The sequence below is a fragment of the Erpetoichthys calabaricus genome, chromosome 10 (genome assembly GCF_900747795.2).
Source record: "Erpetoichthys calabaricus chromosome 10, fErpCal1.3, whole genome shotgun sequence".
In the NCBI taxonomy this organism is placed as follows: domain Eukaryota; kingdom Metazoa; phylum Chordata; class Cladistia; order Polypteriformes; family Polypteridae; genus Erpetoichthys; species Erpetoichthys calabaricus.
In genome coordinates this window covers 117,720,364-117,743,809 of record NC_041403.2, presented here as the reverse complement: position 1 = coordinate 117,743,809, position 23,446 = coordinate 117,720,364, and the positions used below count along the sequence as shown (strand labels likewise).

Genomic DNA, 23,446 nt, shown 5'->3' with positions numbered 1-23,446 from the left:
GGAGAACAGAACAGTTTATTATTGGCAGGAGCAAGTTTTAAATTATTTCCTCATACATTGCACCTTTGTTTACCCCATTAGAAAGAAAAAAAAAAAAAAGCAAATCTATTTCAGCTTGATACACTGGTTTTGTTCTGTGTAATCATAAGCAAAGCACTTAAATACAAAACATTACACAAATAAAACAAATCCACAGCATGGGGAGGAGGGTTTCCTGCCACTATGAAATGCAGAATCAGTAATATACATTATATACAAACACTTGCCAATGCATTTTGCAGTTTAACCACTTAAGATTCAGAGGGGTACATGTTACTATAAAGATTTAAAATATTATAAAAAATACCTATTGTTACTATCCAGTATTTGAAGAAACCTATATTTCCGACTTCCAATTCTATCAGATGTGGCAAGCTCGACTACTAGTCAATTATGTCACAGTAGCCAATTAAACACTTCACATTTTAATAAGGGGCTTGCTTGAGGTTGCACTGCAGTTGGAACAGTTTAAATCTAATTATATCAAAATACTTTGGAAACAAATGCAGTTGACAAAAAAAAAATGCAAACAAAGATCACCTTGCAAAAAATTCAAGTCATTAAAACAAAAAAATCCCCTCCACTTGGTCTGTACAAACAATTCGTGCCATCGTCTCAGTACTATATACAATGTGTTAACATGATTCATCTGCAAAGTAAATTCACAATTCTGCATTTTCTTGTACCCATTCTTAAAGGAGTGACATCATACCTAGAGGTAGAGAGACAGACACATTGAACCAAGGAGTATTGTACTACATATCAGTTACTAAACCATTAAGTGCAAAGCTTTGGTTCAATATATAGGTTTGATTTGATAAAGTATATGCCAACTGAGAAGTTTGGAAACATCTCCCAAAAGAGAACTATTTGAAAATACAAAGGAAGTCTATTTTAATATTGCATTCTGGTTCTGCCTTCAATTATTCTCTTTCCAGGTCTTTTTTCTCTCTCATAAGTTCTTAACACAAAGTATGTAGACTTGTGGAAAAACCTTAGTTTACCATTTACTACTATATTGTAAGTTATTTTTTATCCATACATATTCACTGCTCTTACAATTAGAAAATTGTAGGCAGGTTATGAATACTTGACACCTCAAATGTATGCCATAATGTATAAACATGACAGGTGTTAATGTGTTATGGCAATGTGTTCAGGGAAGGCATTTAAAAAAAGGTCCGTCAGCATAACTTCCATGATTCATGGCACTGGACAGAGGCAATGTGTTGCATGTCCTTAAGCACAAGCAAGAATTTTTAAATTCTGTGCAAACCAAACATTTAAACATGTTTGAAAAATTTGTATAAAGTAGGTCTTTATATTATGTCCTACTTACATGATCTGAAAATCTGCTTTTGTTTAAAAGAAAATCTGTACCAATTTGAGTCTCTTAAAAATATCCAGAATTTAAAACACAGGATGGAATCTAAATTAATATTGGAGTAAAATGACTTGCAAGGTTTTTCCCTCCAAAATTAGCAGACCTTTTTAATCTTAAAATGCAAGTAGGATTAAAGACATCCATCTTAAAATGACCACCAAGTATAAAATTTGCAAGAATGAGGGCCAGCACACTCCAGGATCTACACCACATTACACACCAATACTAAAAATTCACACATTTCACGTAGGTCTGTACCATTTGCCTAGTTTGAACAACCACTCCAGGTGCGCTAAGCAAACTCTGAACTAAAATATTTTTGATAAGAGTATTAGTGTTAATATAAACTTATTTGGCAGCCATGGCGTTTCTCAAGGTTTTCTCCACTGGAATTCAGAAAAACTGAAGAATAATTGAACATACAGAGCAAGCCAAGTACATAGATTTGATTTTCTAAATGAACAATTTCACAAGACAGGAAACAGTTTTTTCAGCACCATGGTAAACAAATTCAACTACTAGATGATAGTATGCTTCAACAAACCTTTGTCTGATATGCCATCCTTTTCCAGAGCTTGAGGAGAACAGCAGCAAGTACTAAAGCCTTCCATCTCAAGGCTTCTCAATCTAAAATCTGAACATTTCAACACAGTAGCAATTCCTACACAGTTCAAAATCTGCCCTTATCCTATCTCATGCAGTTTTCAAAAAAGCAATCCATATTCATATGGGAAAAAAAACAAGCCAATATCAAACCATCCTAAAATCATAGAGAAATGTCAGCTAGCTCAGTATTGGTTATCCTGCTCACATTCAACTGCCTAGGTCTCATTTTAAGATCAAGATATTCCCAGGGCCATTTTTCTACACTCACGATGTTTGGAATCCTTAGCCAGGCGATTAGAATGTGCTTAACTGCAAAGTTACACTAAAATCAAGCCTAAGTACTAACCTTGTACTATATGCATACTAGTTTAATCTATAATTCTTCCACTTCCCACTTTGGAAACTGAAGGTCTCTGTCCTATTCCTCTTCCTCTTCCACCTTGAAGGCCACCACGAAATCCTCTACCACGAAAAAGCTTTCCGGGAACCCCAAAGGTTTCCATGTTTAGTTTTTTCTCCTCTGCCCAAGTTATTCTCCTACAGAAGAATGGGAGAAGGGAGTGGATAAAATGTCCTAGGGAAGGGTGAAGGAAAAAAAGGAACCCTTTCCAATATTAAAGTTCTGAAAGGTTTCACAGGGGAAAATCTCATTAAGCTGCATTAAACAGAATAGTGTCTGAAAATAGTTGTTAAAACAAACCTTGAAAGCTCAGATGAAATGTTGTCAAAAAAACATTTGGTTTTATCATAGTAGCAGTTTGGTCCAAGAGGATCTTCAACTGTCAGCACAGTGTTCTGGGTCTCTAATCCAAGGTCTTTCATTTCATCTACATCACCCTTTTCAGCCTGGTTACCTACAACATAAAATTAGGACTGAAATGCTTAGGGGTCTTTTCAGTCCCATTACAAAAAAAAAAAAAAAAAAAAAAAAAAAAAAAAGCAGCGCTCAGGTGCCCCCAGTTTCTATTCAAGATATAAATGGACTACAGCACAGGCATGCACCAGTGGTTAGAGAAAACAAACCCCATAACTAGCTCAGTAGTGTCCAGTCTTTGTCTTGGTAACCAGTATGGCTACAGGTCTTTGTTTCAACTAGTTTTATACCAAGTCATCATGTCTAATCTCCCCGTTTAAAATTCATCTGAAGATGGAGAAAAATAAAATTTGACAAACTTATGTCACTTTCCTATTAGTTTCTGTGCAGTTTGCTTGTTTAATTGTATCCCAATAACAAACATTTCCAACAAATAAAAGTAGGCACCACGGCAAACACTGATGAAAGTTTGGACACTAGAAATTTCAAAACTTTGCTAAGTGTTATTGGAATACAGTAAGTCTTGAAAGCATGTTAAATGGAGATTATCACCATGGATTTTTCTTTCCAGTTGTCCCCATATGCTTCTGGTTATGCAAGCCCCTATTTACAGGTGACCATGCTAGGGAGTCTGGCACTTAGTATCTGCAGCATTTCAGTAGCAAGTTTTTGCCTTGCTGTCTATTCCACTTAAGTGTTATTAAGTTGGATGCAAATAAGGAAGAACACTATACAGAAAAAGAAAAAAAAAAAAAAAAAAAAAGTGACAGGATATTCTTGCCATAGTGAATTTAAAAGTTTATGAATGTAAAGCCCACATTATTTTCTAAATGCAGACTTAAAGTGACCAATTAAAAAGGTAAAAATGAGATTGCAAAACTGGTTAGAACAAAAACCTGCAGCCACATGAGTCCTTCAGGACTAGGCCTGCCCACCACTACCATAGTCTTTCCACTAATTCTGCATAATCATACACATATTATACTAAATATCCATTTTCAATAATGAGACAGATCTGGGGCAGAGTAAAGAAATAAAATACCATTCTCTTCCTAGAGAAAGGAGATCTTCCTAAGAAGTATGAAGCCAAAATCTATAGAGGTTGGGAGCATGGGCTGATAGTGCATTGCTGCACCGGACACATGCAAAACCACCTGGATTGGGACCAGAATACAGCAGGTGACACCTCAGCACCACAATGGAAAAGTGCGAGTCACCCTGGGGGCTGGAGTGCTAATCCTGCCACCAATTCAAGTTTTCCCCTGTAGGTTGGAGGACCTGCTTGCAGGGCTGGATGCAGATTAACATCATACCCAGGACAAAGCAATTTGCAAGTTAAGGGATCTTGCTCAGGGACCCTAATAGAGTGGAATCACTTCTGGCATTTACAGGATTCAAACTGGCAACCTACCGATTGCCAGCACAAATTCCTAGCCACCACTCCGCTTTATAGCCTCAACAAAAAAAAAAAAAAAAAAAAGCGCTATACCTGGTATACTCAACCATTTATCAGTGATAATAAAAGAGTAGCACAATGGTACAGTTGGTAGCACTGCCACAGATCCAGTGCCTCAAGGTCAAATCCCTCACTGTCAGCATTCACATGGAATTCGACATTGTCTGCAGGGTGTGTGGGTTTTTCTCCAGACAATGCAGCCAGATTGCTGAAATAAACTAAAAGGCATTCTTTTCTGCTGAAAGTTCTAAGGCACCTGTTGGGCACAATACAAATCAACCATAAACAAGCAGACCATACATCTGGACTCTACATTAAAGCAGGTTTGATAATTTTTTTTTTTTTTTTTTTATAAAATAGGTAACCCAAGGACACCGCCAAAACAAAACGAACAGTTTTTAAAAACAAAAAGGTCTTGAGTGATCCAGCCAAGGCCAGACTATTTGGTGAACATAATTACAGATCAACAGCTCTCATGTAACCCAAACAGATTTAAATAATAAAACTGTAAAGGCAAAACACAAAGTCCCAGACTGCAAATGTGCAAAGACAAGGCAACTCAATTAGGTTTGTACAAACATTTAACCATCAAGTACTATTTCGGGGTGGGGTGGGGGAAAAGCACAATTTTTTTTTTTTTTAAATAAAAAAAAATGCTCATACACCTTTCATTCACAAAATATTCACTTAAAACACATTTTCTTGCAGCCTTACACCAAAAATCATTGAAATTCATTTTTTGCCTCATCAAGCAAGACTTAATACCCCACAGTGACATAGCAATCAAAAATATTCTGAAAACTAAAAATCACATTGACACAAGTAATCAGACTCTTTGCTCAGCTCTTAGGCAGGACGATACAAGCCATGCACACCTGGATTTGGGGATTATATTCCACCCTTCTCTGCACATCCTCCCCAGCTCTGTTAGGTTGGATAGAGATGGTCAGTGGACAGCTATTTTTAGGTCTCTCCAGGGATGTTCGATTGGACCACTCAAGAGCATTCAAGTAGTTGACCCTAAGCCACTTCTGGTTTGTATTTGTTTGTTTAGGCTTACTGCCCTGATGAAGGTGAACCTTAAGCCCAAAGCCCTCTGAAGCAGGAACCTCTACTTTGCTCTGTTCAGCTTTCACTCAGCTCGTACTAATCTCCCAGTTCCTGCTGCTGAAAAAATCCCAGAGCAAGCTGCCACCACCACCATTCTTAACTGCTAAAATGGTATTGTGCAAGAGATGATCAGAGCCCGATTTCCTCCAGACAGGATGCTTAAAAAACACTGAGACCAAACAGTCATCTTTGTTTCATCAGACCACAGAATCTGATTTATCACAGTCCGAGATCCCTTTAGGTACCTTTATGCAAAGTTCAAGTGTGTTTCCATGCATTTTATTTCTTCTTTACCATAAAGCCTAGAATAGTAAAAGTATTATAGTAGTGGTTGTCCTTCTGAAAACTTCTCCCACCTCCACAAAAGTTCTCTAGTGCTCAGCCAGTGTGACCATCAGATTCTTGGCCACCACTCTTATCAAGGGCCTTCCTCACCAATTGCTCAGTTTGGCTGGGCAGCCAGCTCTATAAAGAGTTGTGGTTGTTCCAAATTTCTTCCAATAGGGAGGCTACTGTACCTTTAGGAACCTTAAATGTAACCAGAATTTTGAAGCCTTCCCTAGATCTATGCTTCAGCTCAATCCTGCCCCAAAGCTCTACAGTTTCTTCAACCGCATAACTAGGTTTTTTTGCTCCGATAGAAATTGTCAAATGTCATCAATTGACTTTACCACACACCAAATTTTAAGTAATTATAGCAAGGGACCCGAATACTTCTGTCAATGTGCATTTTTATTTTTTGATACATGTGCAAAAGTTAAAATGCTGTTTTAGCTTAGTCATTCTGAGGTATTGCGTTTAAATTTTTCCTGTATCAAAAAGACTATCATAAGGCTACAACATGAGAAAAAAGTGAAGGGGTCTGAACACTTTCTGAAGGAAAAGTATAAAATACTTGGTGGCTAAAAGTGTAAACTGTTTAGGGTGAGGTACAGATACCTTCAAGACACCATAGTCTTAAAACTTTGAAATGTGAGCCAGCATTAAATCTTCTGGGAGCGCTATTCAAATCCTAAGCACACCTTTTACATCAAGTTTGCTCTGTAGCTCCTTGTCTACATCTTCCTTATTAAACTGGGCATTTGCACTTTCAAAATCAAAATCATCCTCAAATTGAATAGAAGCAGTCTTCACATTTGACACCAGGATTTGACCTTTCCATCTATTGCGGAATCTTCGGTTTGCTGAAAAGAAAATTTTAGAATTACTGCACTACATAAATGCATGTTAGTATCCCATATTCACGAGAACAAATAAAAATGCTGTACATTTGTCTTACAAAATACTCCAATTTCAACAACCAAACACTTAATTCTTGCATGATTTATTATTGTAAATCTTATTCAGTAAAGACTTTCATGGCTTCCAGGCAAGACAGCAAAAATACTAAAATTTGTCTAAAATACACCCACACAACAAGCAATCTGAATATGCAAGCTTCCAGGGAACTGACTCCAGTATATCTAAAGGCATGTTACAGCAAAATACTTAATGCAGATAGTTAACATGCACGGGCTGCAAATGAAATATTGCAATGTACTTAAGCAGCAAGCACAGCTTCTATCCTTGCATACACATGTTAAATTGATTAGTCCTTTAATAAGCAGGAATATGTCCACAAGATGGAGGTATCAGCTACTTCCACAGTTAACTTCACCAAATCAGAATTGGTGTAACCCATACACAACCAGGAAGGCACACTAAGAAGCAATTCTTTACAGTCAGTCATTTTCTTGCAGCTATGCATTCTCCTCCTTTAGCTTTTATGATCCTATGAAAACAAAAATGAGCACAACCACCACACCATTAGTAAATCCTTCTAGACAAGTTCATCTTTAAATGGCTGTGAGCAAACCAAAATAATTTAAGCAGCAGTTTGCAGTTCAAATAAATGTTTGATAAAGCTGCTGTATTCCAGCTAGACACATCTGAAACATCAACTAGACACCATTACATATTTGTCTGCCCTTACTATCGAATATAAATTTAAAATGAAGTCTGGACTCCATGATGGAAAATTCCATATATGCAATGTTAGACGCATAGTGTAGGCATAACCATACAGCTATCCTGGTCTTATTGGTATTTCATCTTTAACAGGAAGCACTACTACACACAAATTAAAAAGCAAGTTTCCGTTGAGGGTGGGTGGTTGAGTGTGCAGGTGGTTTGGGGGAATGGATTTGGACAAGTTATACTCCTTTATCTAGATGCATTACTTTCTACCCTGAAAAGGAAGAAACTACGTAGTGTCAATTTGTGCAGCACATCACCCTTTTACATGCGGTTTGTGCCTTCACAATGTTAATTTGCATCATAGGCCAATATGGCGTGAATGCTCGAATAAGTAAAATTATTTCCGCCAGTCTGGTGAAAATGAGTGCCCAGCGGTTTAAAAAAAAAATAAATACAAAAAGATGGCTAAATTACAACAGTAAACTGCAGAATCAAAATCTTGCACAGCTGTAGCAACTTGACATAGGAATTTGGGGCACTGTACATCCTTATGTGCTGTGGGCCTGAAAGAACTAGTTGAACCACTACTTTCACATGGTGGAAGCATGCAATGCCCCAGCACCCCTGGGGAATTATTCAATGGTAAACTCAAAAGAATGTATTGGAGTCCACTAGTCTGCCACTCAGCCACCACAAAAGAAATAAAATATTGCCTGTTTAAGGAAAGGATCAGCTGAATGTCCATCTAGAAAATATGGACTTTAAGGGTAACCGAAGGCTCTGTGCAAGGGCCACACACAGTCCTAGCCTAGTGTACAAGGACCAAAAGTGCTGCTCTTGACCCTAGATGTTGCCCTGGGAAAATTATAAATCCATCTCACAGACAGAGGTATTTTGGGATTCAGAGGCCAAGATCAGACAGGATGAGAAGGGGGGGTTGGGGGGGGGGAGTGCTCATTACTATTTTTGAGGTGATGGAAATGCAAGATACGGCACATGAGAAAGTGACAAAAATCCTAAGACAAGCAAAGAGGCTAGAGTAGTTGTGTTTAGCAGGGAGACTGAACACAAATACAAAAGTGATTGATTTTTTAGTGAATATTTGGTCTGTTTAGAAATCACTGTGAACCTGTTACACTGGTTAATTAAAAAAAGATGCATGCAACTCAGTGGTGCTAAGACAGTACAGAAGATGATGGTAAAAGGAAATAGCAACAGTCCTTTAAAGTTCGGTCTTAATGCATCGACCAATTAAAAGACTAAACAAAAACCCCATAGTTTGGTTACATTTGTAGCTATGCAATTCTTGTGTGGTTACAGATTTGTTATAGCATTCAGCTTGCATTTCAGAGGTTCTTTACAAAGGGAACAGACAGGAGTTAAATGGTAATATGCTATTGGTATATGTCCCTTTATACCTGCAAAAAGCAGCTAAAGGACTGCTATTCAGCAGTAGGACAGAATATACTGCCAAGTATCCTTTTTTGCAGTGTATATACACTGCAATTAACTGCAAGTACACCAAAACTAAATTATATTGTACTATTGAACTTAATGTGCAACTCGCGCAATGGTATTATGAAAGTACAATAACCAGATACAAGCATAGCTATTCTAGTAGATACATTTTGGCAACAGTGTTGCCTGTTAATGTGTATTGTATTTTCATTAGTATATGTACTTTGACTTTTCAATAAAAAGAAAAAAAAAAGAAAAAAAAGTAGCAGTATGTTTACAATACAAATTTTGTAAATTAGTATATTGCAAATATCAATTCTATTGCAGTAATAACTGGCAACCTATAAAACCCTCTCAATTTTTATGTTCTCCACATAGAATGTTTTCAATCAACATTTAAAATACTCAAATTGCATTGTTCCACAACCTGTTGCTATAGTAGGTTCTCAAAGATGGTGGGGAAAACTTGACAAGACTGCACACATACATACTAATTATATACATACACATACATATACATACATGCACACAGAATTATTTTTCTTCTAATTTTGGTTCTGTACATTACCACAATGAATTTTAAATGAAACAACCCAGATGCAGTTGAAGTGCAGACTTTCAGCTTTAATTCAGTGGGGTGAACAAAACAATTGCATAAAAATGTGAGGCAACTAAAGCATTTTTTTTTTTTTTTTTTTTTTTTTTTAAAACATAATCCCTTCATCTTTTTGTCATGAAGGGCTGAAAGTTTTAGAAATGTACATAAAATAGCACAGGTAAAAAACTATTGTACAGTTTTTACATATGCTGTAAAACCATTTCAACCATCAAAAAAGTTCCAGTGTTTAAATAGTCCTTAAAGGCAAACTGCAAATCCTTTTACTTCTCTGGATTTCAACTATCCATTTTTAGAAAACATGAATCCTCTAAAGCATAAGCTTGCTTTCTGTAGATAAAGATTAGGTTTCAAGTTTTTAAAAAGATTAAAGTCATCTACTCAGCTTCTTTAACTAACTCTCCCAAAAACTTTGTTAACCAAGAACCTTTACTATTGGAAGCAAAGAATGTAATATAAATCAGTTTTTCTCCACACCGTATCACAGATTTACCCAAATGCAAAGCCCCTGCCTAGGGTTATAGCACAGAGCGCTCGCTCTCTCCCTCTCACACACACTAAGCCCAATTGTTACCATCCGGCTGTACACTCAACATCCTAACCAGAACTTGTATTATGTAATTAACTCCGCTGTCACCCACTGTACTTGATGTACTTTCATCAATAAGCTAAGATTTATTCACTTCCTGCAGAAAGCTCAAGAAAATGTACATCAATACTAGGTGTTGGTTTTTGACTTTTTTTTTTTTTTTTTTTTTTTTTTTTTTTTTTAATGTACCTGTGCAACAACCTCTTCTTTGTTTTGAAACAATTTGCTAATAGATATATTCTGAAATGGCCATAGAGGGGAATGGAGAAAAATTATTCAGTATTTGGAAGAGCTGCCCAAATTTTTGGCATTTCACAAGAAACTTCCTTCATGAAGTAGTACACAACAAAAATAGCTGCGTGTAATATGTGAATAGTAATGCATGCTTCAATATAAAATGTTTAAAATCAAAATATTGATTGTAACAGAAGTCTGCAATTTTTCACCCTTCATCAGATGTCCATAGAGGGCTAGATCACTAAGGATTTTAACAACAAAAAAAAAATAAATAAAACCATATTTTTTTTTTTTATTATTAATATATATATTAGTAGATACCCCACATGCTTACGTTTGATATTTGTCATTTTTAACCTTCTGGGAGTAGCTCTTAGGCCAGAGCCACCAGTAAATATATATAAAAAACATTTATGATCAGCAACCTTGAAATATAAAATGATAATCCACATGCCTATATGACTAATCCACATTTGTTCAAAATGTGTAAAGGAGTAACTTTACTCCATTGTATCCTATTAGGGGGTTTCATATTGTAACCACAAATTTAAAGGCACATCCACACACAGTGAAAACAAAAAGGATGTCATAGTAGTTGGTGCTGCTGCCTCAGAACTTCAGCACCCTGGGTTCCAATCTCAACTGTGTGATGTTTGGACTTTCACTACTTAAATGTGCATACACAGCTAATTGGTGACTAAACTGGTTGAGTATTACATCAGTCACAAATTTATATAAATCAGATCAGCAGACAGGAGAACAAATTCAGGTAAGTTGTTTATGTGACAATGTTTTGTACTCAAGCAAGTTCTGTAATCAGTACCTTGGGATCCTCAACTCATTTTAATGCAAGTCTTTCAGAGGATACATAATTAAAAATTTGAATATTGGATGCTCTTCAAATATTCCTGCTTCTTCCTTAGAAAACACAGGATTGTGAATCACAGTATTGCAATATGAACTAACCATGGTCAATCCACTCAAATTTAAAGACAATGGTAATTTGTAGGGCTACAATTCATTAGTGTAATTGAGTTTTAAAAAAAATAAAATAAATAAAATAAAAAATCTCTGCTCCTCCCCCACACCACACGCTAGGACTGGCCACACTGGAGGTGAATTATGGAGGCAATTGCACAGCAATCAGTGGAAGGCTCCTCCAAATATTAGGTATATCATGATGGGTAATTTATTCAAATCAAAAAGTAATTTTGATAAACATTTACACACCTAAATGTGGAGGATTGAGATTTTATTCAAAACATTTCATCAATTCCTAATATGAACACTCAAAATTATAATGGCTGAAGAATGGGTTTTACATCCACACTTGGCACAGAACTACAGTGGTGATGATAACCTCCAATACTGCAAAGACCATCAATTTATGGATCATAACTTCACCCATGGAAATATTTAAACTCAAGAATATTCCTCCTTCTCATGAGCACATCATAGTTACTCAAGAATTGATTATTTATCAATAATTTAAGGCCCACTATCAAATCTTGCAAGTACAATGCTATTCTCCAATCATGCAACTGATCTCAGTGCTTGAAAATCAATGTTCTACACACTCCTTTCATAGCTGACATCTTAACAGAAGATAACTTTGCAGAATTCCCGTCCATACAAATTAATTTTTTTTAATGGACAGAAATCTTCAGAGGTCTCTGCGGGAATATTTTGTGGAAACTCTGAAGGCATTTAACAGGACAAATTCTTTCACATCTTTCCCCCCCCACCAAAAAAAACCCCATGCTGGAGACCAAGAAGCATTAGAATTAATCTACAAAATATCCAGAACAGATCAAGAATACACCAGATCTCCAAGTGAGGAACTTCATAGGAAAAGACCAGCTCCACAATCAAAATTAGACCTCTTAAAAGGAACAGAGAAACTCCTCTTTCACATTACTCCCATTAATCACATTACTATGATCAGACAGAAAGATCTTAGCTCAAAAAATCCACAAGGAAGTTTGCAATGCAATATGAGAAATTACCAATGCAGATGAAAGACAAATCACGGACCATAAAAATATAACCCACACTTTTAGGGAGTACTACAAGTCCTTATATTCTACACAGTTTAAAGAGGGCACAATCTAAGGAGTCTGACAATACTGTAACAATCCAGAGAAAACACACAAATTCAACCAAGTTAGCTCTACTATTAGAGACTAAATTCTACCTCAAACCTTGAAAAGCATTAGCCTTTCCAAAGAAAAGAAATTACAATGTGCATCATACAGACCAATTTCACTTCTGAAGAATGTTGATATTCTGCAAAGTTCTAGCTAGAAGGATTGAGAAAGTGATTCCTTCTGTAATACAAGGCCAAACCAATTAATTAAGGTAGACCCTTCGCTCCAAGGCTTCAGCATCTGTTGAACGCAATACTCATCCATAAACTAATGCACCAGAGATCTTTTTTTGGATGCAGAAAACTGACAGAGTTGAATGGGAGTATGTATTCACCACATTGCACAAATGTGGATTTGGTCCAAATATATGCATGGATCAAAACTACTTTATACCAGTCCAGAAACCTCTTAATAGGATCTCAAACTACTTCAAATTAGAACATGGTACGCAACAAGGGAGCCCTCCATCACTGCTTTTTGCAATCACTATTGAGACATTGGCCATTCACATTCTAAATAAAATAGAGATCAAGTGGATTATCAGAAAGAAACAGAAAAATCACTATATGCAGATATGGTACTGTATATCAGATCCATGAACATCTTTACCATAAATGTGTGCTTTTAAAGTGAATTCTAGCCATCTATTGGTTTATTTTATCACAACTGTTTTAAGTATCAAGGGGTAAACAAAGATTTTTCAACTCAATTTTGCTACCCTGGGGGGGAGGGGGCAGAGGGAAATGTAAATAGATGGTCTACCCTCCATCTCACATTAGCAGAGAGAATCCATACTGTGAAGATAGAAAAAGCGTGTGAAGGATGTTTATTTCAAAGCATCCCTATATACGTTAATTGTTCAAGAAATCAGACTCGATTATAAACTTTTTCTGAAACATCCACATGTTAAAAAGGTGACTTTACAAAGACCCAAAGCAAAAAGTGGCATGGCACTGCTTAACTTTCAATTTTATTACTGGGCGGCAATTATACAGTACAAGCTAGGAAGTCTTGGAAATGTATACACAAGCCATGGTCTGCAATGGAAATAAATTCTTGTACTTATATGCCCTGCTTTGTGCCCCAGTAAATACTAATTGTCAATATACCAATAATACAACTGTCCAATCAGAGTATGGAATCAGAGGAATGCACTTCAATACAGTGAAGCTTTTATCTGTTGTAACTCTACATGATAATCACCTTTCACACCTACACAGTATCTAATCTTTGGAAACTGCGCGGGATTAAAACTTTGAGAACTATGTTTTTCCTCTCCTTTTCAGCATCACACTTTTTCCACTACTTTCATATAAGCTTTGCTAAAAGGACCTACCCAATTTTGCACATCTCCAGTCCATTTCTATTCCAGAAGAAATACTGATCAGTCTTGAAGACTCACAGTATCTCAACAATAAAACATCTTAAAGTTTCTCCCTTTTAAAGATTCTAGGGTGTGGTGTGGAAAGGACCTTTCACTTAAAGTCTCAGAAGGAGAAGGCGGCAGCCATGAATAAAATTCACTAGCTTTATGTGCGCAGAGCATTCAACTTAAAATATTTAGTTGATCACATTTTATTTAAAAATTGTCCAAAATTAATCCAGAGCAAGATCCAACCTACAAACACTGAAATCTAGATCTAGATCCAGCTCCATTAGACATGTTTTAGCAGTGTACCCAATTATTTTGGACAAAAATCTTTGAATGCTTAGACAACTATGTCACAATCATTGAAAACCCATTAACAGTAGCGTTTGGCGTACTTCCAGATGGGCTTAAAGTGAATGACAACTTGATTGTAATTGCCTATACCACACTATTACCATGCAGACTTATCTTCCTTAACTAGAAGAATACCAGCCCACCATTAAAGTCAGAGGGTTAAGTGATGTTCTATAATTTTTGAAATTTGGGGGGAAATACAATACAGTTTATTTTTGTATAGCCCAAAATCACACAGGAAGTGCCGCAATGGGCTTTAACAGGCCCTGCCTCTTGACAGCCCCCCAGCCTTGACTCTAAGACGACAAGGAAAAACTCCCAAAAAAACCTAGTAGGGAAAAATGGAAGAAACCTTGGGAAAGGCAGTTCAATGAGAGACCCCTTTCCAGGTAGATTGGGCGTGCAGTGGGTGTCAAAAGAAGGGGGTCAATACAATACAATACAGTACAGTACACAGAACAGAACAATTTCTCAATATAGTAAGAAATAAAAAATATAAATTTTAGAAGTACAGAGCAGAATTTAACAGTAGATGATATATCCCATAAGATTTGGATTTGTATAGAGTCCTGGAGACCTCATCCTTCAAGTTGAGGGTCACAGCCTTCAATCACAGGGTCTGTTGAAATCAAGATGTGGTAAGTTTGTATTAATAGAAATTTAGAATAAGCATTTATAAATGGGGGGGGGGGGGGGGGGGGGAGAGAGAGAGAGAGAGAGAGAGAGAAGGACATTCTCCCTTTTGTGTTTTTAATTTTTGCCCATGCTGTTGGATCCCTTGTCTATCCCAAGTTGATTCAAGAACTTGGGAGAGCTTCACAAGGAGTGGAACAAGGCTATTGTCAGTGTATCACGAGCCACCACACACATCTTCTGGAAAGGAGCTACAACTGTGGAATTCCTAATATCAAGCCAGCCCTGAACCAAAGAAAACGTCAGAAGAGTCTTACTTGAGCTTGGGGGGGGGGGGGGGGGGGGGGTTTGGTAGGGGAGAAGAAAAAAAAACCTGGACTGTTGCCCTGTGGTCCACACTCCTTTTCAGATTAAAGTAAAGGTTACATTTCATTTGGAAATCAAAGATCCTAGAGTCTGGAGAAAGAGTGGAGAGGCACAGAATCCACAGTCCAGTGTGAAGGGTCCACAGTCTGATTTGACATGTAATCTGCTGGTGCAGGCCCACTGAATTCACTCAAACCTAAAGTCAACACAGCCATCTACCACAAGATTTTAGGGTATTTCATGTTCCCATCTGCTGACAAGCTTCATGGCGACGCAAATTTCATTTCCAGCAGGACTTCGCACATGCCCATAGTACCAAAACTACTACCAAATGGTTTTCTGACCATGATATTACTGTGCGTGATTAGCCATCAAGCTCTCCAGACCTGAACCCCATACAGAATCAACGGAGTATCAAGAGGAAGATGACACATCCAACCCAAAATACTGACTGGATGAAGGCCATTATCAAAGCAACCTGGGCTTCAGTAACAGCCGATTGCCTCCGTGCCACGCTGCATTGACACAGTAATTCATGGCAAAGGAGCCCCAACAAAGTATTAACTGTATAAATGAACACACTTCAGAAGTTGGACATTTCTGTATTATGAATCCTTGATTGTAGGCAATAGTCTGATAATCTAAGATACAGTACTATATTTCTGATCTTCACAAGCTATCTGCCATAATCAACAATAAAACAAAAGGCTTGAAATATATTACTTTACAAGTAATGAATTATCCATTATTAAAATGAAGTCAGTAGGAATAAGAATACATATGTATAAATAAGCGGGAGGTCAGCGGAATGGGGAGGATGCAGGTAATAGAGCTGGTAAAGGTGGAGGAGTTTAAATACTTGGGATCAACAGTACAGAGTAACGGGGATTGTGGAAGTGAGATGGAGAGTGCAGGCAGGGTGGAAAAGAGTGTCGGGAGTAATTTGTGACAGACGAGTAGCAGCAAGAGTGAAAGGGAAGCTCTACAGGAAGAAGTAAGACCAGCTGTGTTATATGGGTTGGACACTGTGGCACTGACCAAAAAACAGGAGACCGAGCCGGAGGTGGCAGAATTAAAAGGTGCTAAAATTTGGGTGTGACGAGAACGGACAGGTTTAGAAATTAGAACAATGTCACCAAACCATCCAACCTGAGCTGACCTCCCAAAGTCAGAGGCGCAAGATTGCATTGCTTTGGACATGTGCAGAGGAGAGATGCTGGGTATATTGGGAAAAGGATACCAAGGATAGAGCTGCCAGGCAAGAGAAAGGCCTAAGAAGGTTGATGGATGTGGTGTGAGAGAACATGCAAGTGATGCATGCAAGAGCAAGATACAGAGGACAAGGAGATATGGAAAAAAAATATTTGCTGTGGTTAACCCCTAATGGGAGCAACTGAAAGAATCAAAAATATTTCAGTTTTAAACCTTTAGTTGACTTTAAACACTTTAGTGCTAACAGTGTTGTCTTGTTTGAGCTATTTTAGTTTTTCTTCATCTATCTCTAGATATATCTATATATAAATACACACACACATATATATACAGTATAATACATTCTTCAATATTTAAATACAGCACATGTATTCAATGCCTACTTTAACTACCTGGGCAAAATTAGTCTTGAGTAACTGATTAACCACTCAAAATTGTTTGTGGCAGTAATTTGTTCCCAAGAATTCCTAGGCACAGAAAGTCTCATGTCTGATGGCTTCTGACAATTTATTACTTGAAAGCAGTGTCTCATCTCTTCAAAAATACCTTTTCTGATTAAAAAAAAAAAAAAAAAAAAAAAAAACAAAAAACAAATTTAAGAGTCCGTTAAAACCCTGAAATACAAGGACTAGTTTCCAGTGGTTCTGCAACCTCAAAATTCTAAATTCTGCACAAATTGCTTTCCTATGGTTAGCCATAGTCATTTGACATTTTTCTATTTCATTCATCTTCCCTAGTTTACTTTCTAAACTTTAATATCTTGTTACATGGGAGTAAATGAGTAATGGATGCATGTTTGTAGTATGTAAAGGCTTCTTTTGGTTATAATACTTGAAGAGCAGAGTGGTTATTAATCTGTGCAATATGGACTATAAAAATCTTCATTTTGGAATGGCCAGAGAGAAATTTCTTGATATTTCATACTTCAGTACAAGACCTGCAAGTCCTTCATAGTCAAATAATTTTACCAGCATATCAAGTGCACCAGTACTCCGATGGAACAACTTATCTACCAAAGCTTTATAACCATAAGAGCAAAAAACACACTTTGCCAAGGTCTGGTCATACAATGCATATGTATATTTGCAGTATTAAAAACTAAAGTGCTACCCTGTACAGTATATGTGGATAATTAAAATAGCCACTAAGACCATCCAATGTTTGTCCTGGTGACTGGCATGGAAGGAACACACCAAGCTAGACAATAAACTACCATATCTTCAGCAAGTATCTTGTAAGCAATGATGGGAATTCATAGGATCTACCTATCAAGAGATGCACCTCCTTTAATCTATGTCCCGAGCGGTGTCCAGTTAACTTTCAGTAGGAAGTGAAATTCAACACATCCAAATAAAATTCCCTGCTTCATCCAAAGAACATCAGTTTCAGTGGTCAGACTACATTGCCAGGTATCTCATACAGAAACTGAGCAACTCTGCACAGGATCCTCATTTTGACTGCTTTACTCGGTTGTAATGCAGATATTTAAATTGTATCCCTACAGGTAAAGAACACACAATTAGGAGTGTAGGAATACTTAAAATTCCAGAGATCTTTGTTCTGCTTGCCACCACTTTTCATTTGAACATTCACAAAATTGATATTGCTGCTAAATCATTTTATTAATCTTATGATCACCTCTTCCATCACTTGAGGATAACTTATTTGACCACATTCACTTGGAGCAGCTTTGCTCTTACCCTTCATAATGACATTCACGACAGATTTTTAAAAAAATGCTTTCCACCGTTAAATGAAGTAAATCATTTGTTACATGGATATTAGAAAAGTGGTTGAAAATAGATCTGAATTTGGTGCTGGCCATGGATTGTGCAAAAATTTGGGGAGGAAAAAAAAAAAAAAAAAAAACCACATACATTATCAGTCTGATTACATCTTGCCTGAAGAAGGGGCCTGAGTTGCCTCGAAAGCTTGCATATTGTAATCTTTCTAGTTAGCCAATAAAAGGTTGTCATTTTGCTTGGCTTTTCTCTACATTATCAGATTTAGAAATTGATTACCTGGTCTAAATACTAAAAGCATGATCAAACATCAATTAAAAATTAAATTGGAGTTTGGCAAGTTCAAAATCTAAATATTCTGACATAAGGAATGTGTGAACAGCTAGTAGTAGAGAAGATCTAAATACAAGCATTCTAATAAGTTTACCTGGCCTTCGCCTCTGTGGTCTTCGGTTCTCGTTGTTTGAAGTCTGATCTTTTTCGGCTGAATCTGGAGTAACTGTGCCTATCGCAGGAAAATAAAAATCAACTTAGTAACAGGTGCTAAACTGCTTACTTCAGCCATGTCCACTTTATATTTTATAAAAATATCTGCATCATCACTAAATTCAAGTAAAGCAATACACAAGTTCTACTGTGTACATGCTTAAAAAGAAAAAAATCTGGTTCTAATTAATGACATTCTGACATTCACAATATTTGATATTGTTTTTATCAGATCTTCTGTGGTAACGGAACCAGACTTAAATATTTAAAACAATTTGTTCACTAATTCATGACCCAAAAGCACTGCACCCAACTTCTACCCTGAAGCCGATCTTCCTGACCAGGTTGCAGAGAGGCTCCACCAAGGTCTCTGCCTTTGCTGGGGGAGTGATTTCTTAGTAAAGGTGTTCTCTACTGGAGCAGTCTGAACAGCCTGTTCTACCATAGGCTCCCTCCTCACAGGAAGGTTGTGAAGTCCTACACCAAAAAAAAAAGCCTAGAATTACTTATGATACTAAGGACAGCAAGAATTATGGATCTTCTAAGCTAATTGCTCTAGGTCTGCACAAGACAGGAATATTTTTGAAAACTTCTGCTCCACAAAGGTACTTCTCTCACACACGTTATCACAGAGCTTGGATACTGTACCACTCCCACCAAACTTTGAACTCACATCTGAAGTATATGATTTAACAAGGTTTAACATGCAAAGTCAATGCCATCAAACCTTTATCAAACCATAATGCAAGAGAGTCACTTGCAGACTTGCAATAATAAAGAAAATGCAAATGTATCTTGGCTCTAAAATACAGAAAGTTTTTTTATTGCAACTGTATTTTAGAATGGTTGGCTATAATTTAGCTAGTGCAGTATACCTGCTTACTGTACAAGACCTTCAATCACTGATTTAATGCTATTATTGTATATATTTTCACTCTTGCAACATTCTAATGCATTTCATTGCCCCTCTCCACGAGACTTACCAAAACAAAAACAAGTAAACAGGCCATTCCAAATAAGACCCTGTATACTCTTCATAAAGCAAAGCTTCTATCAACCAGAACCATGGCATGAAAAGCATTACCAAGCCAGACTCTTACAGAAATATAAAAGTTGCCCATTACATCGAGACATTCATTTTCCATAATTACTTAATGCTGAAAGTATATTAAAATGACAAATATGAAGGATTGTTCCTTTATTTCCCAAAAATCACCTTCTAAAAAGAATTATGGCATTACCATATGCTAGAGGTGAAAGGGACAACTTAATAGAATCCTACTGTGGGGAAATGTTTGTCCAAGTCAATTCTTCTTAACCCCACCAATTTAAACAAATATTCTTTGCCAGGACATGTGCACATGTAAAAAACAAGTCTAACTGCATAGTAGAAGGTCTTGGGTTTTCCATTACTGGTATATCACACATCAGTATGCAAGAACATTCGTTGCATGAAAATAACTTCATACTATTTAGTACATTTACTTACCTAGCCCTAGTGCAGCAGCATACTGTTGATTCAACAGGGAACTGGCAGCCAAGTGACTATAAGAAGGCATTCCCCGGTAGGGGCTATAGGAAACAGAGGGCTGATGAGACAATGAACTGCCTAAGGAAGACTGAAGGGAGGAAAACAGTACACTAAGGGTTGTTGTGAGAGTTTGATATAACCATTTAAAAGACAGACATGGTGCACAGTTTAAAACAGAAGCATGTGCAAAATGATTTAGGCAACATAACCAACATTTTAAACATAGTACAGTTGAGATATATTTTTCAACTTCTATAATTAAGTCTTTCAAGCATCAGGGATGGAACAAACCTCAAAGTTTTCAAAATGGATTAGTCATTTGTCAGGAAAGTCAGTGTTCGATTTTGTGGTCATTAGAGATGATCAGAATTGCACATGACAAAATGAGTATAGGGACATTGTCTAAATAATGCCATTTGTGCAATGGAGCAAAAGCTTAATGATCAATTCTGATATGTATGAGGACAGCTTAAATTAATGCACAGAAAATGGTTATATTTGAAAGTAGCAATGTGCTAGTTTTGAAAGATTAAAGAAACAGATCATTACTGGTCAAAAATTGAAACATGCAACTTACAGGTAGGAATGGCATGAAGTGGACCAAGCACATAGTACAGTGAAAGAAGAAGAAAATGTATCAACACAAAAAAAGATCATATAGGTCTGTGGCTGCCCTATACCATGTCTAAATCGAACCAAAATTTCAACATTAAAATTGACCTGTGCTCTAGCATTTTCAAAACTATCACACATGCAAGACATACCTGAACAATTGCAGGGTCATGAGCCAAGCCATGAAGAGGTTTAGGAGGCTCACAGACAGTAATGTCTTTGATGTCACTTCCACGAAATATTATATATTCAAATATTTCATCTCTTGGAGGTACCGGTCTTTCTGTGGGACGTCCTTCTGTCCCAAAAGATCTAACTATCAACACAAAACACCATGGCATTACTTGTACTAACAAACACATGAAAGCAATTAACTTTGCCTGTGTATCATTTAACCATGTTTAGGACAAGTATGATTCATAACTGGCCAGGAATAATCCATACCAAGTTAGCACAAAATGTTCATTTTTTTGTTATGAAAATCACCCATTGACATTTTAGAATATACAAATACTTATGTACAATATACACAAAAAATTAAAACCTCTGAAATGTCCTTTTGTCTACATTTCTCTTTATAGATCAATACATCAATTAAGCCTATTCCAAAATAAAACTGGCAAACATTGGCTCTAGACAATTTCTTGCTGCTAATGGAGAAAAAGTTTTAAAATAAGTACCTGCAAACAATTCCAATCAATTGTAAACATTTACAATTCAGAATTTATCTCTACACAACCCCAAACTGAACTGCTGTTGATGCCTAAAACCGTGCTAAATCAAACCCTGTACAGATATACAATAGTTTTGAAGTATAAAAGTGTCTATGCAAATCCGTTTCACTTTACATCACTGGGGCATGTTTCTCACTTATTTCACCACAAACACTTCTTGAATTATCCTCGAGATTTTAGAGAAACTAGGTTAACAGCGAGTTGGAGTAACAGTACTGGAAACTTCTGAAAAATCGTATTAATATTTAATCATAACATAGCATCTAATATTGAAATGACAATTGAGGTCAGTGTGAAATTGATGCATATACTTTTTCTCGTCAAAATACGAAATTTCTAAATTTATAAACTACACTTGGACGATTCAAAACTACTGGACAGCTCCAATAATTTATATGTAGCGTTCAATTACAAATGCATTTGAAAACATTCTGGCTAGATACCACTGCTCTTTAGATGTTTCAGGGATTTTAAAACTGGAACACATTTAAGAGCCATCCGTTATCGTAATTATCCAGGTTAGGATCGTGTTGTGAAGCTGGTGCATGTTTTGATCAGTTAAAATACAACTGCAGTGATCAAAAACCGTGATGAGCACGAGATATTAAATCCTAATAAAACTACATCTCGCACACGATCCGGATTTAAATAATGAACAACGAACCTACCACCATTTCAAGCCCTTCTCTTTTAAAATACTTCATAAAAAAGGTGGCATCTTTATTCGACGCCATTTCCTCTTTAAGACAATTAAGCGACAAGTTAAAGAACGAAAAACCAAACAAACGTATGCCACCTGTGAGGTGTTTCACATCAACAGCGGTTAATAAAATAAAAGAACCAGACAATGTATTCCATTACAATACTGGCTCAAGCTTTTCTTAATCGTTTCAATTTTTCCTTAAGTTAAAAACAAAAAAAAAAAAAAAAAAACTCAGCGCAGGTTACTGAATGACGGAGAGTTCGGGATATGAAGCTGCTACACGTGGCCACTTTGCCGCGTTCATATGTTTATACGGAGAGGTGAAAGACTCGACAACGCGAAATATGAAAATATTTAAATTATTAATTATTCTACATACAAATAATGGGCGAGCTGGCAGGCAGGTAAATGCTTAAGTATTTAATCCTACAACATGAGTATTCGATATGTTCCCAAAAAATAACCCAACCCAAAGACATTTTTCTAAAGGTCTCACCTTTAGCCAAAGCAACTGTTGAGTTGTCCGTATCGATGGTGTATAAGATGCCTTCATAGCGAATCTGAGCTTTGGATATCAGACTAATTTTACTGCCGATATAAGGAATCCCGGAACTCATTGCTGCCTTCTTTATCAACTAAGGACCTCTCCAAATTTCCTTCCTACACCCACCAGTTAGTTCACCTTGACAGACTCGGTAACAACTCCCTTACGAAGCAATTATATAGAATGAAGAAAGTGGGCGGGGTTATTAGTTGTCAATCATGAAGAACGTGTTAAGAAAGTAGTACACGAGGGGCAAATGTAGAAGAGACAATGGCCAATGCTAAAATTTGACTTTATCATTATTATTAATTAGTTCGTTTCGTTAGAACATGTTTTTATAATATTGCCAATGCAAAACGTCTGATTGAAAAACTGGAAAAAGTTGTTACGTCATTAGCTTGCCTTAAACTACTGATGGGGTAATACTAAAAAAAAAAAATGGGAAAAAAATATTCCAGAGGCATATCCTCGCAATACTTCCGCAAGCTTACATTTGGAACGTTGCCATAGTCGCAGGAGTAGTGGTGGGCAGCAATAGCCAAATGCTTCTCCTGAGGCTCACGCCAGCTGGTCTATCTCGGGTTGTGGGTTTTTCTGCTAGTTTTAAACAGGAGTACTGATGCTTATTTTTTTTAATGAAATGAAAATTTGTATTTTCAGTAAAACAAAAAAAGATCAAAAATGAAAACATATTCTAACTTGTTACACGGTACTTCAAATGCTATAAGTGGTTTGAGCCTTTTTTTTC

General features: G+C 36.7%; 1 protein-coding gene across 1 annotated transcript; it reads right to left on the bottom strand.

Moving 5' to 3' along the window:
* Positions 1-22,870, bottom strand: lsm14b (LSM family member 14B). Its single transcript, XM_028811795.2, has 8 exons — positions 22,651-22,870; positions 20,870-21,033; positions 20,064-20,193; positions 18,516-18,593; positions 6,432-6,593; positions 2,730-2,883; positions 2,376-2,566; positions 1-751 (listed from the first exon to the last, which is right to left on the bottom strand). The coding sequence occupies exons 1-7, from the start codon at positions 22,769-22,771 to the stop codon at positions 2,398-2,400; spliced, it is 978 nt and encodes a 325-aa protein (XP_028667628.1). The 5' UTR covers positions 22,772-22,870; the 3' UTR covers positions 1-751; positions 2,376-2,397.
* Between the last annotated feature and the right edge of the window lie 576 nt (positions 22,871-23,446).

Bases quoted from the DNA above. Each gene is read 5' to 3' on its own strand.
- lsm14b (XM_028811795.2), bottom strand. From the start codon at position 22,771: ATGAGTTCCGGGATTCCTTATATCGGCAGTAAAATTAGTCTGATATCC. The intron at 21,034-22,650 runs GTGAGACCTTTA...TTGTGTTGATAG, and splicing joins AACAGTTGCTTTGGCTAAAG to TTAGATCTTTTGGGACAGAA. The intron at 2,567-2,729 runs GTTTGTTTTAAC...ATTCTTCTGTAG, and splicing joins ATTTCATCTGAGCTTTCAAG to GAGAATAACTTGGGCAGAGG.